The following is a 20000-nucleotide window of genomic DNA, read 5'->3' as shown; positions in this document are numbered from 1 at the left end:
ACTTTTTTAAAATTACATTTTTTTTTATTTGTATTAAATAAAACCAAAATTATTTAACCCGAGTGTACTTGCAATAGTCTACTTTATATATACTACAAGTTTGAACTTGTCTTTTCTAAGACATTTTATTACATACTAATATTTCTTAATTTCGATTGGACAGAAGTATGGAAACTTGTTCAAACTTGTCACTAAACATAAACAAATCTTATCATTTAGAATTAAAACGTGTTAGAATTGACATCTTTGTTAGTTCATCATAGTTTACTTTTATATTAATCAGTATGGCACCGCGAAAATATTATTCTAGTGATATTAAAAATGAAATAGTTGAGTGTTTTAAAAACGGTAATAAACCAATTGATATTTCTCGAAATTTTCAATTTCCAAAAGGTACAGTTTCAAAAATTATTAAAAAATTCAAAGAAAGGGGAACTGTGGAAGTGAAAATGAAACCTGGACGACCAAGAAAAACAACAAAAAGATTGCATAAAGTTATAAAAAATACTTCTACAAAAGATCCTAGAAAGTCATCAAAGGATATAAAAGAAGAAATCTTGGAACAGCATGAAGTTTTATTATCTGACAGGACAGTTCGTAGAAGGTTAAATGATGCGGGCTTATTTGGAAGAGTGGCTGTCAAAAAACCGTTAATTTCTAAGAAAAATAAGATAGGTAGATTATTGTTTGCAAGGGAACATTTAAAATGGTCATAAGTTTCCATACTTATGACCAGGCCTAATTTAAAAATTTAATTTTTTTTTGTATATGTTAATAAAAAAAAAATGTTTTATTTTATTAAAAAGTTGTATTACGACTTCAATAAACATATGCATAATATTTAGTAAATGTTGCATTTTTTATAAATAAATAAAAATCATTTTTGAAAAGTTTCCATACTTTTGGCCACCACTGTATATATATATATATATATATATATATATATTAGAGGTATGACTAAAAAATTTTTTTGGCAATTTTTGGTTTCTTATGCCACTATGAGTGGAGAAATTACATTTTAAAACTGGAAATATCATTTGAAAGTGTTAAATCTTAAAAAAGTTCACCCCCTAAGCTGAAAACTGTTTTCTCCCATCTACACTATGAGTCATAAAAAAACATGCCACTGAACTTTCTACCATAACTTTGTCAAGTTTGGTCTGATGCCTAACAAAATTTCAGGTTTTGTTAAGAATTGAATTGCAGAAAAACATTCGTCTGATGGCAACCCAATTCTAAAAACTGACTGTACACGAACACTCCAAACTTCAACAACAGAAAAATTGTCTGATTTCTTATATAGAAGTTAAAACTAGTTTAAAAATTTTAGGTTTGAGACAACAAAAAAGAATTTAAAAAGTAATATTTTTTATTAGTCAAGTATTGTTCTTGTTCTCTACTTGAAGAAGACACCATTTTTAAAATCGGTTCACAATGAGCAAAGTTATTGCAGTAAGCTCAGTGGCGTGTTTTTTTATGATCATAGTGTATCTATTGTTAGATACAGTACAGTTTAAGGTATCACAGCTTCAGTTTATTGGTGTGATTTTGCTAAATGGTTGCATTCTTATTACATATTCTTTCATATTATATATTATATTTGTTATCATCATCTGATTTTTGATATTTTATAAACTTCTTTTGATAACCTAAACTCATAAGATTTGTTTATTTGTAGATAATTAAATTTACACTCAAGGTATAATTCGACAAGACTATAGTCAAGATGTCTAAAAATAGCCTTTCTTCAGATTTGAATAAGAAACTATGGGAATCAAATTTGGTGAGGTTTGAAACAGTTGAGAATTCAAGAAAGTATGCAAAGATTGTTGACAGTCTTGATCAAAGGAACAAAATGCCAACAGAGCAGCATATCCTGGAAAAGATTTAAGTGTTTGGCTGCAAATGTGAAAAGTAGACAAAAGAGAGTTGTGATAGTGGTCAAAGAAGTAAAAATCTTATGGAAAAAACTGAATCTTCCAATTCAAAAAGGCAAATCTACAGTGGAAAGAAAAATTGATAATGTACTAAACAAGTATGAAAAAGACAGCAGAATCCAGGAACGCAAGACTTTACCAACTTGTTCAACGTAACTGATAAAAATGGAGAATGGTTGTGCCAGGAAGATAAAGCCTTCTATAATCTTCAGATTTCAACAAATAGTAGAGCTGGCTACTGCACCACAATTGAAGATATACAAGGAGTTCATCCTAGAAAACTAAAGTTGATTAAGCAAAAAGTCAGTCAAGATACTAAGGATGATTTAAGCAGTGAAGATGAAGAACATTTTAGCACTGAAGAAGAAAAACAAGATTCTGACAGTGATTCTCAAGATTCAGAGGGTTCAACAACATGTAAAAGACAAAAAACTGATTATGCAATAAATTTGGTGACAAAAGCAAAACTGAGTTCAAAAAAGGCACACACAGTCTGCAAACTCTTGCAAAAGCTGGAATTTCTATTCCAACTCCAAGTCAAAGTGGTGTTTACAAAGCTACAATCAAAGCAGGAGAAAAATTAAAAGAACATTTTATTGAAACTCTAAGAAACGAAAAGCTTGCACTTTGATGGGAAGCTTATAAAGAATATAGATTACGAGGTTGTAGTTCTAAAAAATGAAAATAGAGAAGTTAAACTAGCAGTTCTTGCACTGATCAATGGAAAAGGTGAAACAATATTCAATGGAATAAAAACTGTGCTTGATGAATATAAGCTATGGCATGCAATTAAGTTAATAATTTCTGATAGAACCTCTGCAAATTCAGGAAAATCTGTTGGGGCAGTCACACTACTACAGAAGCAATTTGTAGGTTTGGATTAGACAAACCTCTTTATATTGGATGCCAGCATCATGTTCTTGAAACATTACTAAAACATGTGATGAATGATTATTTTGAAGCAGCAACAATCCGCCTAATCTCAATTATTGGTTCAATAGCAGAATAACAGAAGAGTACCAGCAACTGAAAGCATCTTTTGACAATTCTAGAGATGCTCTAAAGGAAGAAGAAGAAATTGTGTGGAGAGATGATATGGCTTTCCTTCATCACTTGATCACTTGTTACAGACAGTTTAAGAAAACAGGATACTTCCCTAAAGTAAATTTCAGAACTTTGCCAAATATAAGCAATGCAAGATGGAATAGCCGAGCAATCTATGCTTTGCTAGCTTATATTTTACTTCCAGAATTTCGACAGTCAGCCGAAGGTCAGTCATCATGTGACTTTATTAGTGGCACGTGGAGTAACATCTGGTTTTCTGGTCAGGTTTATAATCAGGATAACTACAATAATTTGGCAGCCGTTTGCAAAGATCACTCAAAGGCAATAAAGACTTTAAGGACTTTTTGGTCGGTTGAGTCGACTCCAATCCCAACTCAAAGGTCAAACATTTGTGCTGAACGTGCAATTAAAGTTCTGCAGGATTTACTTCCATTGTGCAAAAGCATTGAAAAAATTAACATTAAATTTCTTTTAATAAATGAACACTAAAACCTGTATGTTTGTATTTTTGATTAAAAAAAACCATTTTGTACAATGTATAATTGTATATATTTTTATAAATTTGAATAAGGGGGGGGGGTGACATTATTTTAATGTTGACACTTGCCATTGGATTTTTCTTGATCTTTGCATTAAAACTCCACAAAAAATAACATGGGGATAGGGACTTTAAAAATTTTCATATCCCTAATATATATATATATATATATATATATATATATATATATATATATATATATATATATATATATATATATATATACATATAATTTAAAATTTATATATATATACATATAATTTATATATATATATATATATATATATATATATATATATATATATATATATATATATATATATATATATATATATATATATATATATATATATATATATATATATATATATATATATATATATATATATATATATATATATATATATATATATATATATATATATCAAAATTGGTCTCCAAGTTTTTGTTTTAACATTATCCCTGTCATCTAAATTTAGGACAGTTTGCTCAATACCAATCTTGTGTCAAACACTTGCTTTATTTATCTTCAGGAATTCTCTAATTATTCTTATCCAGTATTCTGGAATGACTGCCAAGGTCTTAGGATTCAGCCAAGCAAAAGTACAGTAGGATGTTTTAGTATGTTCTGTGGCTCCTGAACTCGACCTTTGTCAACCCTATTCTTAAAAATATTTCTCACAAGATATTTATTTTTATTTTTTTTTTTTAAACATCTTCGCTTCCAACAAGGCTGCAAGCAGCCACTAATTAAAGTTGGAAGTTACTGAAAGAGAAAAGATGAAGATTGTAGAGCAAGATAACGATTGACGGACGGCTTAAAAGATTGCAAATTATATGAATCAGGAAAGCAAGATGAAGGAATCCAATTCCAAGGAACTGATGTTCGAGGAAAAAAACTAGACGAAAAAGCATTTTTGGAGCACTTAGGAACAGTCACAGAAAAAGGATGAGACTTAATTGAATGACGAGTAACACGAGAATGAATTTTAGTAGATGGCACAAGAGATGCTAGCTCTTTAGAGCAGTGTCCATTATAGTATTTGTAGAAAAGAGAAAGAGAAGCAACATTACGACGATGTGATAATGGTTGGAGGTTGGCCACAAGAGCAGGTCCAACTATGTTTACAATGCGTTTTTGCACCTTGTCTAAAAGAGAAAAGGGCATCATTAGAAGATCCGCCCCAGATATGGCAACAGTATTCAATACAAGGCCGGATTTGAGATTTATAGAGATAGAGAATAGAATCCGAAGTAAGAAAGTGACGAGCTCGATAAAGTGATGCAACCTTAGCAGATGCTAATTTTGCAACTGATTTGATATATGGTTTCCAAGAAAGATTGGAAGTAAGAGTTAATCCTAGAAGATGAAGAGTAGGTGACTCATCGAGTACATCACCGTTCATAAATATAGGAAGATCTAAATTATTGCGATAACGATTGGCTGAAAAAAATTGAGTTTTATTCAAATTAAAGTTCACCAGCCAGTGTGAGCCCCATGCTGTAGCAGAAGTGAGATCCTTTTCAAGCTCAAATGCCTCCTCCAAGCAACCAGAGGGTGTTGGTTTCTTATCACGACAAGAATAAATGGTAGTATCATCAGCAAACAATGCCACCTTAGATGTGAGAATATCTGGAAGATCATTAATGTAAATTAAAAAGAGTATAGGGCCAAGGATAGAACCTTGAGGAACCCCTGAAGTTACAGAATAAGAAGAAGAGTGTTGTCCATCGAGGACAACTTTTATGCTATGATTGGAAAGGAAGGATTCAATGATCTTGAAGATGTTGCAGGATACACCAGAAGAAGAAAGCTTATGGAGAAGACCAGCATGCCAAACTTTATCAAAAGCTTTTGAAATGTCAAAAGCGATGGCCTTAACCTCTCCACCTTCATCTAATGCATCTAATGCAATTTCCTCATAGATACGGTTTTTGAAATTGGAATAACAAAAGTAATCTTATTAAAATAACCAAAAAATATATAGTCTGCGTTTTAAAAAGTTCTGCATCTAAATAATTAGATAAACAGTTTATTAAACTACTTTGGATACCTATTATTAGCCTTAAACTCCAAAGAGAATTTATGAAGCAAAACATCAGAGTTATATTTACTTCAACTCCCAATAACATATTATGCAACACCAAAACCAAAGTACCATGGAATTCAAACTGAGTGTTTACGAACTTAAATGCTCATGCGGATGTATATATATTGGTGAGACCAAAAAGAAAATCATTTCAAAAAGTGCAGAACACCAAAGAACCTGTAAAAATTAAAAAAGGTTGAGTTCAGGAGCCACAGGCATTATAAAACATGCCATGGTACTTTTGATTGGCTGAATCCTAAGACCTTGGCAGACATTCCAGAATACAGGATAAGAAAAATTAGAGTTTATATATATATATATATATATATATATATATATATATATATATATATATATATATATATATATATATCAGGCTTGGTCCGGAAGCGAGAGCGATCGCTCTTGATTACTGTCCACGAAAATAGTATTTAGTTGCGAAAAGCTGGCCAAATTTTTTAGCCCTTTTGAGAACATTTAAGTTTATGTGTCGGTAAATCAAAAACTTTTTGTTTTAAAGACATACATGGAAACATACGTAAACTTGAATGTTCTCAAAACATCTTGGTGCAGAATAATCGTGAACACTAAAAACCCGCCAAATCTACAAACAAACTAATTCTATTAGTTCAACAAATAAACTGCCTAAGCAGAATAAAGTTCTAGAGTATTCTGTTGAAATGTTATAAAAATATTAGTATTATTACTAATATTTTTAATATAATATAAAATATAAAAGTATTATTCAAGATTTGTTATGTATTCAGATTTCTTTTAAAAATATATTATCACACAAGCTATTATTTTAATACTATGGCTCATTCTCGGAGCCACATCTGTAAAGCCGTAAATCTTTTAAACTATTATTTGTTTACAAAAATTAATCTTTGAAATATATATATTTTTTGAATTAAAGGTTTTATTAGTATTTTATTATTCTTATTTTTTTTTTTTTTAAAGTATGCACTTTTTGTGTAAATATAATTTTGTGATCTGCTTTTAATTCTAATATAATCTTTTAAAGCAATTATTACGATTTATTTTGTATACTTTCAGCAATAATTGCGTTTTCAATGAAATTTTTAACAATCTTTAAAGTTAATAAAACTAATTATGAAAGAAACATACAAGAAGTTTCTGGTTACTTAGCACAAACATGCATACAGAGTAACTGTTTTGTGCCTAGCACAAATCTTACACCATGTCTTTAACAACTAATCCATGTCTTTAACAACTAATCCAACTGATTCTTTCCCCTAATAAAGAAAAGTTTTTAAGTTCTTAGATATTGGTTTACTAACTCTAATTATTTTTGCTTCATTTGCCATTCTTACAAACTTGTTATACTTAAACTTATAAGTTACTTTTTTCTGTTTTAAAAACTACTTAAAATTAAAAAACCCACTCACTAAACATCAGCGCTATTGTGAACCAGTTCCGCTTCCTTCTTCATAATGCATTTGTATCCTTCTTAGTTGATTTCTATCTAGTTATTTTAATTTCTACAGTAACACAATGATTTTACTTATTTGATTGTTCATCTAAAAAGAATTGTTTCAAATATTTTAAAATTTTCACGCGAAACATAAAATTGTTATTAAAAAATATAACTTTTTTATTTATAAAATAATTTAGCTTAAATAAAACTAAAGCTTGCGTTAGATTTATTTGGGGGCTATTTTTACATTGGAGGCCTTTTTATGTGCCACACTGTATAAATTACTAAAAAAAAAAGTCTTCTTGACTATTTCAGGGCCCTTAACATTGCGGGGCCCGGGACTATAGCCTCCTTTAACCCCAACCCTCTTTAGTCCAGCACTGTAAATAAGACATGAGTATATAAATAAAAACTATATAAAACTCTTTAATAAATAAAAGAACATTTGTTTTCTTATTAAGCAATCGTAAGATGTTATTTTATATAAAAAAATGTCGCTTAATTTTATAAAAAAATTATAAAAGAGCGATGTTTCAAAAATATTTGTTCTAAACGTAATTTATTTTGCTTTAAGATTTTTTGCGTTAAAAGTTATTTTCTAGATTATTAGTTTTTGTAATTGTCTCTTTAAGCTTTGATAAGCGCAAAAAAGATTAATTGGTCCAATTAATCTTTTTTGCGCTTTCTTTTTGTTTTTTTAAATGTTCTCAAAACGACTAAAAAATCTGGCCAGCCATGTATATATATATATATATATATATATATATATATATATATATATATATATATATATATATATATATATATATATATATATATATATATATCCATATATATATATATATATATATATATATATATATATACATATATATATATATATATATATATATATATATATATATATATATATATATATATATATATATATATATATATATATATATATATATATATATATATATATATATATACAGGCCTTCCCAGGAGAGGCGTGCGGTCGGTCGCTTTGAGTGACCACGCATATATATATATTTTTTGTGAGTTTGGCCACGGTTTTTTAGCATATATTAATGACGCATTTTTAAAAAGGCGCTGAAAAAACCTAACTAAATTGTCGTATTATTTTATTATTTTTATTCATAGTTTATTCTTATTATTAATATAAAAATATGAACATAAAAATGAAATATATATATATATATTTTTATACTTATTTAAAAAGTTTTTTTCTTTCTTATTACAATTTTTTTTTTTATGTCTAGTAAACATAAAAAAAAAATTTATTTATTTATATTTATTTTTTATTTATTTATATTATAATTATTTATAATATATTTTTAGGTGTTGATTTTTTCAGCAACGATATTTGAGACAAGTCGAAAGAATAAACAGAAAATGTGAACGAAAACTTTTTTAAACTATTTTGAAAAACACGCTCTACCGACGCGGGATGCGAACCCGGGTCTCCGCGGCTCTACGTAACGTCTTAACCGAATGAGCTACACGATCATATCCATTACGAAAACCTTGTAGAAAATAATTCTTCTAGAACTTAGAAGTTATTTTTTGTAGAAAGACATACTTATGCGAAAAAATTTAAAATTAGAAAAAAAAATATGTAAAATAGAAAAAAAAAAATTTTGTTATAAGAAAAAATAATTCAAAAAAAAAATATATATATACTATTTTTATGTTATTATTTCCTTATTAATGAAAAGAATAAATTATTAAAAAAATTACAAAATAATACAACGAATTTAATTTGATTTTTTCAGTGCCTTTTTAAAAATGCGTTATTTTTAATATATGCTAAAAAAGCGTGGCCGAGTTATCCAAAAAAAAAAAATTATCCGTGTTCACTCAAGGCGTGCGACCGCACGCCTCTCCTGGGAAGGCCTGTATATATATATATATATATATATATATATATATATATATATATATATATATATATATATATATATATATATATATCCATATATATATATATATATATATATACATATATATATATATATATATATATATATATATATATATATATATATATATATATATATATATACATATATATATATGTAAATATTACAAATATTTAGAGACGCCATAAAGTTATTTAAAAATGACATTGAAGTTTTATGCAGAAAATTATGTAAGTTATACAATGTTATTTATTTTTTTTGTTTAAATAAATTTATTTGTTTATTATTGTTATTTTGTTTAAATAAATATATTTTTGCATTAGTTTGACAGTTTTAACTAATCTATGCTTGGTTTTGAGCTATGATGTTGTATTCTTACTATAACTTTTTTAAATACATATTATCAGGGTGTTAGCTAGGAAAAAAATTCATACAGCGTTTTAGCGAAATTGGGAATTTAGGTGCGGCCAAAAAAAAAAAAAGGTCATTAAATTCTGACATTTAAAAAAGTAGATACAATTTTTTAGATACAATTAAGTTTCAATAAAAATGTTCTATTTTTGGTGGGTTATTCATAGGAATATTTTTCTATTTTATTTTTCAGAAATATTTTTATATTTTATAAATGTTTAATTCTAATTATTCAACTTGTTTCATTTTGAGCAATCTTCCTCAGTTTTCATTTTTAAATTGCTTCTCTTCGTTTAATATTGTAGAGAGAAAACAAGAACAAAAGACAATTGTTTGCAGTTTTAATAAATGAATTAATAAATTTATTCATTGAAACTTTGATCTATTTTAATTGTATACATCGCTTTTAAATACAGTTTTTAAAGGTTTAAACGATTAGTTAAATATATTGTCTTCTTTTATTTTTATTTTCATTTTTAAATTATAAATGTAAAAAAAATGCTAAATAGTATTTAATTTTTAACAAAACATTTTTGAAGATTTCCAAGATCCTCTTGTAACTTTTTAACTTGCTTAAACAACTTTTTAACTGACGACAGTCAATAAAAAACACTGCACGTTATACATAGGAATGCCAGAACTTTACGGCTTTTATGAAGGAAACAGTAAAAAGAAAATTATTAAAGGTTTGTAAAATCCGTAAAATTGTAATTTGCGTAAAATCGAGACGTTTGGCAACCCTAATTATATGGAAAGATTTTGAATATTTCAGTTTTTAAATACTTTAATATTTTAAAACTAAAAATTTTAAAACACTTAAAAAATTTTTTTTAACTTTTTTACATAGGTAATCGTATTATTGTTCATCATATTTTATATTACAATTTTTATCATTAGATAAATTTAAAAGTTAAAATACTTATTTAAATCGATAGCTTTTAAATGAAAGTTAAATTAAAGTTTCCGAAATTTTAATAACTTTAAATTGAAAAACTTGGCTTGCCATTTTCCGACAAATATAATGCTACTTTAATTTAAATACTCGGTGTAGTTAAGGCAATTTACATTCGAATTTATTTATTTGAAATTAGCATTGTTTTATAAGCGTATTATGTCCAAACAAAAGCTTTAGATGTTATATTTTTTTTCGCTTCAGGATTTTTTAACATTTGAAGAAACTTTTTTCTTTTTTATATAATTTTCAAATCTTTTTTACTACCCCTAATTGTGAATTTAAAGAGTACCATTTTGGAGCCTTTAGATCACTTTCGCTCATCGGCGTTAACATTTAATTTACTATAGATCCTAGTTCTAATCGGTTCTGACCTATATTAGCTTTATATAGTTGTCAAAATACAATATTTCTATCAATTTTTACAAAAAATACAAGAATTCCGACCAAAAAAAAACTTGCAATCAAGAAAAAGCGCCAATAAACGATCAGAACAGATCATTTTAAACTATGATGTTCATTTTACCTAAAAATCGTATTTATTTAAAATCTTATTCGAATTTGGACAAGCGATTCGGATTTTAAGAAGATTAAAAAAAAAAAAAGAGAATCTACGGTCTGGGTTTTTTCGCTTCAAACATTTATATTTTATGATACCGCAAAATTTATCATTTAAATTTTTTTTTCGTCTTTTCATGATTTACAGACCTGATCATTTAACAGAAATATGTAGTAGTCAACAAAATACCATACAGACGCTATAGTATTTTAAAATTGCCTTAACTACACCGAGTAAGTAACAAAGACATTTAATGGGCAGATTGAGATTCTTTCACCGCACGAGGGCAGCAACTAAATTTAATCGGCATATTTAAATATCTAGAAATTAGGTATTTAAGTAAAAAATACATTTATATACAAAAACTGATTTTTTTTTTTTTTCAATTTACAAATATACAATTTAAATTTTCTATTTGTAAATTTAAAAAAAAATTAATTTTTGTAATTATTGTAAATATTGGTTAATTATTAATAATACTATAATATTATTTAATTATCTTCTTTTATATTTTACGCAAATATAACATATATAATACGTTTTATTGCAAGTTTTTAATTTTTGTTGTTGTTATTTTTGGTTTACTTTACCAGCTAATTTATTTTACCAAAATTATTAATAAATCTTTTAATTTAAAAACGTTAATAACTTATTTTAAGTTATAATATTTATTAATATGCAAATTTTATTTGTAACTTTTAGATAAACAGCAAGAATGTAGATAAAGAGTTTTTGAATAACAAAAATAAATTAATAAAATAATTTATTTAACATATTGAACAATCTTAAAATGGAGAATAACTGACGTCAATTAAAAATTAAAAAAAAAGTTTTGTTCAATTTTCGAATGAATGATCTTGCTTGTTATTATTTTTTCACATTAAAAAATGGATCTTAATTCTTAATTCAATAACTTAATTAATTTCCTTGTCGAGCGTACTAATTGCGTTTTTTACTAGTCTAGCGCAACACTTTAAATCTGAGACTGATTTAATTTTTTTTTTACCATTTGGGAATTTTTTTCTTTTTACCTTTGGGAATTTTAAACCAATTGGGAAACCGCGTTATACGCGGTGCCATCAGGCTGGCTAACACCCTGATTATTTATATTTTTTAATATTTCTATAAATATTATTTATATTTTTTCTCTATGGTTCTTCACAATGGTTATCTGTAGTAATAATGACTTTGTATAAAAATAAATACCCTAAAATGAGGTTAAAACCTTTTCATCGCAAAATAATCCTTCTTTACCAACAACAAGATTCTATCTGCTGTTAGGACCTTGTATATTTAATATTTTAGGATTTTTCTGTTTTAATATTTTTTCCATATTTATTTTTGTTTTTCATTTTTCACCATTATTATATTTGAAACTTTGACTACTAAAACTTTAAAAACTAAAAAGTAATTTTCAATCAATAGTGTTTTTAACTTTGCTTTGTAAGGTTTCGTTTGTCAATTGTCCATTTTGGAAAGACTCTTATTCCTAATGATTCAAAAATTTTCTTGAAGAGAAAAAATTCTTTAATATTGTTAATAATTTATGAGTTTTTCCAAAATGCAACAAGTAGTAAACTTCAAGACCATCTTTGTGTCATTTTAGACATATTATTATATTTATTCTTTATTTTTTTCAATGTTCATCAATTATTATATGTATCAACTCTAACAAATAATAAATGAAAAGTTTGCCCATCACCCAAAACTTTATGTATAGCTGTTTTTTTATTTTTATGTTTTGTTAGGTTTTATATCAACACAAACATCTAAAACTGCAGTAGCAGATAAATATCGAGAGTCTGATAAATAATAATTCTTGAATAAATATCAAGTGTCTGATAATTATCAAGTGTCTGATAATTATTAAGTGTCAATTTTAAGTAAATTAAGAATAGTTAGTCATGTTAAAAAAACTTTAATTATTAGGTACCATTATTACGCTTAAAGTATATTGGTAGTGCTTTTAAAAAGGTTTAAATATTGCTAGGTAGAAGAGGCTCAATACTTGCAGAATTAAGATATATTTATAAATGCTTTGAAAACTTTTTTTTGTTTTTTTGTTATTCACCTCCTTAAGGCTGAGAAGGCCACTACAGATAAGGAGGCTACTTAATAGTGGTTATAACCCTCTCTCAACTCTATAACTCCGAAACACGAACCTTGACGAGCAAGGCCGCTGCGCGGAGAAACAAGTTGAGCGCGGTACTACCAGGGATGTGGTGGGAATCGAACTCGGAACCTCTCGTTTATGAAGCGAGCGCCTTACCACTACACCACTACCGCATATAACTATGATTAATATATAATTAAACTATGATTTTAATGAAAAACATTCATCTTAACATTTCTGGTTATTGTAGTTACAAAGACAAAGTTGGTTGAAAAAGATGAATTTTTCTTATGCTTGAAAATTGGGGATAAAAAAAGGATCTGTTTAGCGGTCTTGATTTTTTGAAGTTATTCTTAAAACTTCGAAAAAAACAAATCTTATATTCTGTTACTTCTTACATATTGTTTATTTCAATAAAGTTAGAACGAAGTATAGTAAAAGTCAATAATAAAAGATAATAGAGCATTTGTGGCGCAGTGGTAGTGCACTTTCCTCAGAATCAAAAGATCTATGGTTCAAACCCCACCTCTAGGCAAGTTATGCAACTTCAGTTAGGAACGACGCAAGAACTTTCTATTAATTGCTTATTCGCGGTGCTCTGTGATAAGACCATAAAGACTTCTTGAGGCACCTAAATAAAATTAAAAAAAAAAAAGCTTATACTTTAGGCTTATACTTTTTATATTTTTTTTACTTTTGTTTTTTATTAACAATAAAAAAGTCTTAATAACATTAGTCTTTAAAATGTAAAAACTTTTTTAATATAAAAAAAAAAAAAACACCATTTTTTTAAAAATAAACTCTTTTATACTTTGTTTTTAATTCATTTAAATTCAAATTAACAACTTAATTTTTAGAAAATGACTTTTTAGAATTGAATCATTTCATTTTTAATCTATATTTTGAATTAATTTATATCTTATTTTTAAGCAACAAACACTAAAGCAAGTGGAAACTTTATGACACTTGTATGTATTAGTAATTACTGTGCTCGTGAACTAATATCTCATAGCTCCAATATCAATAAGTAAGATTAATATTGTTTTTTATTATATTGGATTTTATTAATTTTAGTAATTTGATGTAATTAAAAGTATAGAATTTTTTATTTTTTAGTTCTGAAATTGTAAACAAATTTAGAAATACATTATTCATTATTCGTTGTTGCTGTGAATATTTTGCTGAACATCTCTTTGAAGATGATTTTATTGGCTTATTTAACACAGTACCTTTGTTTGATGGTTTGTTTTTTTATTTATATTTTGTAATTTTTTGTATAAATAATATTAGGTTATGAAAAGTATTGCATTTTAAATTTTATGTATTTAAAACTTTTTTGTTTGTCCATGTCCATTGTCACACCTTTTTTAGGCTAGTTCTTTTAATAATTTTTCTTCTTTTTCAGACAATGTGCACAGGCATTCTAAAAATAGTTGGATCTACTGCCAAGTTTAAGCCTCTCTCCCTGAAATCCATCCTTTCTCCTTGACATCTTTTTTTCTTTTCTTTTAATACTACTATAGTTGCTGCAATAGCAAGTTGTCATCTCACCATTGTCATCATCATCATCATCATCATCATCATCATCATCATCATCATCATCATCATCATCATCATCATCATCATCATCATCATCATCATCATCATCATCATCATCATCATCATCATCATCATCATCATCATCATCATTATCATCATCATCATCATCATCATTATCATCATCATCATCATCATCATCATCATCATCATCATCATCATCATCATCATCATCATCATCATCATTATCATCATCTCCTCTTGCTTCAACAATCTTTTTTCTTTGCACATAATGCTTTAACATTCTTCCTGGTCATCATGTTTTCTCGACTTTTTTTAAGTCTTCTGTCAGTTTCATTTTGTTGCTTTAACACTCTTCTTTGCTTTTTGTAATACTTCCAACATAGATACTTGTTGTTTCCTTGTTGTGAATAAAATAATTCAAACAGAATTCTTTGAATAGTTTAAAATCATAATTAAATACCTTAAATTCTTTGAAATCTTTGAATACTGAAACAAATTGGCGAAATATTTTTTGAGTAGGAAAAACAATTTTAAGTGCAAAAAGAACACCTAAACTATTTTTCTAAAAAATATTTTTTTTCATTTTAGACACTTTTTTTTTTTCTTCCAGATTTTAATTTATTTTTATTGTTTTCTTTTCATTATTATTATTTTTTTATTCTTATTCCCTACAGTTTTTGTATTGTAAAAAGTTTTTTTTTATATATATATATATAGATCAAGTAAGCGTGTTTGAAGAGTATATTTTAGTGTTATCAGAAGTCATTTCTTTTGTACCAGTCAAGTAAGTTTCAAAATTTATTCAAGTTATCTTTTTTAACTTTAATTATTTAATAATTTGTTATAAAACTAGTTTATACATCAACAAAAATAACTCCAGACAGGAGTTGAAATTGGTGTCAAACCCCTAATAAGCTTGATATACTGATGCTAAAATTGCATTTAAATTGCCATTTGCTCTTTTTTATGTTAGTATTATTAATCTCTTTTAAAGATAAAGTTCTATTGCTACATCTAAATAAGATTGTGATCGCATTGAAAGTAATTGTTTTTAACACATTGTTTCCAATACAATAGCAGGGTTATTGTTATTATAAAGTAAAGTTACATGAAACAGAATTGAACAGTAAGCTCATCATTAGCTAACAGGTAAGCTCGTATAGCATATAGCAGCAGAATACAGCCATGGAAAATGGCGAACTGCAATAACTATACAGTTTGCTGATATAGCTTATTTTTGAAACTGTTGATTATTTGATTTTGAAACTGGCATTAGCAACCTCATCTGGCAGAGATTTGCAATTATTTGCAACTCATTTGTTGAAAAATTAATATTGAACCAGGCATTTACTAATAATTTTGAGACAAAAGGACTTGCAATGACCATAGATAAAAGGAATAGATTATGTTTTATTATACCAGTTGATTGAATCAATTTTGTTTTTGAATTTGACTTTTTGAATAAGATCAACACCCTTTATTATGGCAGTAAGTGAAGTTAGACCAAGTTTAGCACATCTTGTCTTATAATTAAAATATTCTAATATCGGGGTATTTTTGAGACGTGATGCTAAATTAGTTCAATTGCATTAATGTCTTTTTTATGATCAGTCCACCAGGAGGTGATATTCTTACTTGATGAGTCAAGTATTCAGCAGCACTGAATGCTTGACTCATCAAGTTAACAATTTTTGTTTGTAAGTTGCATGAGCCGATTTGATTCCAATTGGCAACATTATTAATGTCAACTTGCAGACAAAGTTTGCTTTCTAAAGTACACTGAAGATTATTGTGCCATCTACATACATTTTGCAAATGCTCTTGCTGTCAATGTGTTTTGTGCATGTGTTTTTTCATTGTGTTCTGGCACATTGATATAGGTTATAATCAGTGTTGGACCAAGAACTGATCTTTGCCAAATGCCTTTAATAAACTGTTCTCAATTTGACAAAAAAATACCAAGGATGACTGTTCTGTTGGAAAGAATGAAAAAGAAAAAAGAAAGATAAAAAAATAAAGGCATTAATTAATTTTAAGACCTTTTGAAGTAACATTTTGTGGGGAAAATGTTCCAGCAAAAGCATCAGAATGAACATTAACCGGAAGGTTACGAGTGTAACCTTCCAATGATCGAGATCAAGAAATCTATAGTTGTAGTAGTAAAAGTTGTAAAATTTGTAAGCTTATTTTGCTGACCCATGTTTGAGAGAAGGTTACTAATTTTTTAAGTGATGCATAGCTTTCTCTTTGATCATTTTTTTCATTATTTTACATGGTGCAGAGGTGTTGGAAATGTAGTTTATTGGGTCAATCTTAGAGCCATTTTTGAATAATAGAGTTACATTTGGTACAAGTCAAGCCTTTAGTACTATTCTTTGTTTCATTGGCTTTTTTTAAAATCATTGCAAGCAGAACTGTTATTGTGTTGGCATATGCTTCAAGATTGTAAGGGCATATTGAATATTGAATATTATTCAATCTTCACCGATCAATTTGTAGCTGTCAAGGTGTTTTAGAACAGAATTATAAATGAACAGAATGTTAAATAGAGAAGCATATAAGCAAACAAAAGTAAAATTCGGTTGGTGGTTTTGATTTTGTGATTTACAGACAGATTGGGTTACCTTGTGTAGTGTGTTGACAATCAAAACTGTATTGCTATAGACTTGACCAAACAAACAGTTGATGTGTTGATGAGATTGCTGACAATATGTTTGCTGATAATGTAGGCAAAAAGTCTTTTTGGATTATTGTTGTTGTTGGCTAGGTTGTGCTAAAAAAAAATGGACTGTTGCTTAGTTTCTTTCTTTACAATATTTTGAATTTTTATTCATTAGCCAAGGAAATCATTTTTTTATGCTGCTGTGGTTAAGAAACTAGAACTCTTTTTTTTGTTTGATTAGCAATGAAAGGATTAACCATATTAAGGATTAACCATATTAAGGATTAACCATATTAAGGATAAACCTGGTAGCTTGCATTTTTTTTAAATTTAAAATAGATGCATGGATTGAGCTCTTTGCAAAGTTATGTTAGATATTGCAGAAATTTTGGTAGCATTTATTGGCGTTTAAATATTTGAGTAGATTTCCCCAGTTCTGTTTAATCTGTTAATTCTGTTTAATTCTGTTTAATTGTTAAATAGAGTTAATTAATTTTTTTATAATTAAATTTGGAGCGGGTAAAATTATTGTATTTAAATCAATCATTAGCTAATTCATAAAACCAAGATAAAGTTCAGTGACCTTGTGAGCTAACTCTTGAAGATTGACTAATAATAACCTCCTTAGTATGATCAGCCGCTTCAGTGATTATTAGATCAGGAATTTTTTTTTGAAGATTCATGATTATCTAATTTTGACTGAATAAAGGTTGGTTTAATGACATGTTGATATATTTGGAGACTTTTTTTGTTTTAATATTTAGTATCTAAACTAGTTTCAGTGTCTAAAATATTTTAGACACTGAAACTAGTTTAGATACTAAATAATAATGCAAACTTTTTTTAAAATATGATTTGACATCAGAAATATTTTTTATAATTTTATTGGTTGCTTTTATTTTCAGTTTAATCTGCTCGTTGAAATGAAGAAGAAAAGTTTTATGAATATTTAACACACAGTTAAACATTCATAAAAACATGAACACAGTTGTTTCGAATGATTGACTTGAGAATTATTTCACTTTTTTTTCTTTTAAGTAAATCTACTATTCTATTGTAACATAAGTTGCTATTAGTCTTTTCTAAAAATATTGTAACTTGGAAGAGATGGAGCAGAAATGTCATTAAATCAGGTCTTTGTGACAACAACGACATTGTATTTATATTTAGCAACCTCTATTAAAAGTTCCAGAAGTTTGTTTAAATTTAGAAATTATTTTAAACTACTTTTATACCAATTTAGTATATATATATATATATATATATATATATATATATATATATATATATATATATATATATATATATATATATATATATATATATATATATATATATATATATATACATATATATATATATATATTTATATATATATATATATATATATATGTATATATGTAAATATATATACACACACACAGTACTGTGAATAAGTTTTAGACCACTTGCATTTTTCAAAAAATCCCGGAGAATTCTTCTCTAATATTTAAGTTTCTAATTCTAAATTATAAACTTATTAAAACACATGCATTTCACACAAAATATGGAACAATTACAAACTTTTTTATTTACTATGTCCTCCTCTTGCCTCAATCCTAGCCAATATTTTCCGGGCAATAGATTCATACAAATTAGTTATAAAACACTGGGGTATGTTGTGCCATTCTCTTTGAAGTTCTTCAAAACATTCTTCAGCATTTCAGGGAGCATATTCGACCTTCTTTCTGTCCTGGTAATCCCAAATATGCTCAATTATATTCAAAACTGGACTCTGGGGAGGCCAGGTCATCAATTTCAGTACTCCTTACTCTGCCATTTCATTTAAATAATTTTTTGCCACTCGGGAACAATTTTTTGGTTCATTGTCCTGCTGCAGAATAAAATTATAACCTATTAGTCTCATTCCGGATGATACAGCATGGTGCCTTAGGATATCCACATAATGTTCTCCGGTGAGTCACCCCCCTATTTTGATCAAATCACCTACTCCTGATGAAGATAAACGAATTATTTGTCACAAAGGTCTTACCACAAAACATAGAAACGAGGTCGGCAATTTTTTGCCGACCTCAAACACTTTAAGGTTGGCAGTTAGGTCGGCATTGCCGAATGTCGACTCTAATTCTGAGGGTTGCATATATACATGTATATATACATATATGTATATATACATATATGTATATATTCATATATATATATATATATATATATATATATATATATATATATATATATATATATATATATATATATATACATATATATATACATATATATGCTGTGTATTTAGTTTGTTTTATAAATAATTCAATACAATATGTATACAATATGTATATATAATGGTATACAGCATATGTTTAAGGTTATGTAATGTTTTATAGTTCTTCAACATACTATGTGCATTTTGAGTCAATTACTTCATACATTGTTCTACTTTCTAATCAACTGTTTCAGCCTAAACCAAAAGAATCAAGCAAGATATTTTTGTCAATACTTCATAGTAAATGGTAAGTTAGGAAAAGCTTTTCATAGTTGCCATAATAATAATTATTGAGTTTTATATTATTTTATATATTTTATTATTTTTTATATTACTCATTTTTAGCTCCTTTTTAAAAATAATATATTTATCTTTAATGGCTTTCTAATTAATCTTGTTGAGTTTTAAATATCGATTATTAAATCAGTGGACTTAAAAATTAAATATATTATATCCTGATAAGTTTTTTAATTAATTTTTGTTGTTA

At 27.0% G+C, this 20000-nt stretch overlaps 1 protein-coding gene across 2 annotated transcripts in view; it reads left to right on the top strand.

Annotated features, from left to right (window-relative positions):
* LOC105845708 (dymeclin) overlaps positions 1 to 20000 on the top strand; it is a 47320-nt gene that overhangs the window by 2417 nt on the left and 24903 nt on the right. For both annotated transcript variants that reach the window (XM_065787187.1, XM_065787186.1), the window contains 5 exons: positions 9171 to 9223; positions 13959 to 14055; positions 14145 to 14269; positions 15306 to 15372; positions 19635 to 19760. In XM_065787187.1, coding sequence (XP_065643259.1) covers positions 9171 to 9223; positions 13959 to 14055; positions 14145 to 14269; positions 15306 to 15372; positions 19635 to 19760 — 468 coding nt within the window. The remainder of the gene's footprint in view (positions 1 to 9170; positions 9224 to 13958; positions 14056 to 14144; positions 14270 to 15305; positions 15373 to 19634; positions 19761 to 20000) is intronic.

The sequence above is a fragment of the Hydra vulgaris genome, chromosome 01 (assembly GCF_038396675.1).
Source record: "Hydra vulgaris chromosome 01, alternate assembly HydraT2T_AEP".
Taxonomy (NCBI): domain Eukaryota; kingdom Metazoa; phylum Cnidaria; class Hydrozoa; order Anthoathecata; family Hydridae; genus Hydra; species Hydra vulgaris.
This window is presented reverse-complemented; position numbering and strand designations above follow the sequence as displayed.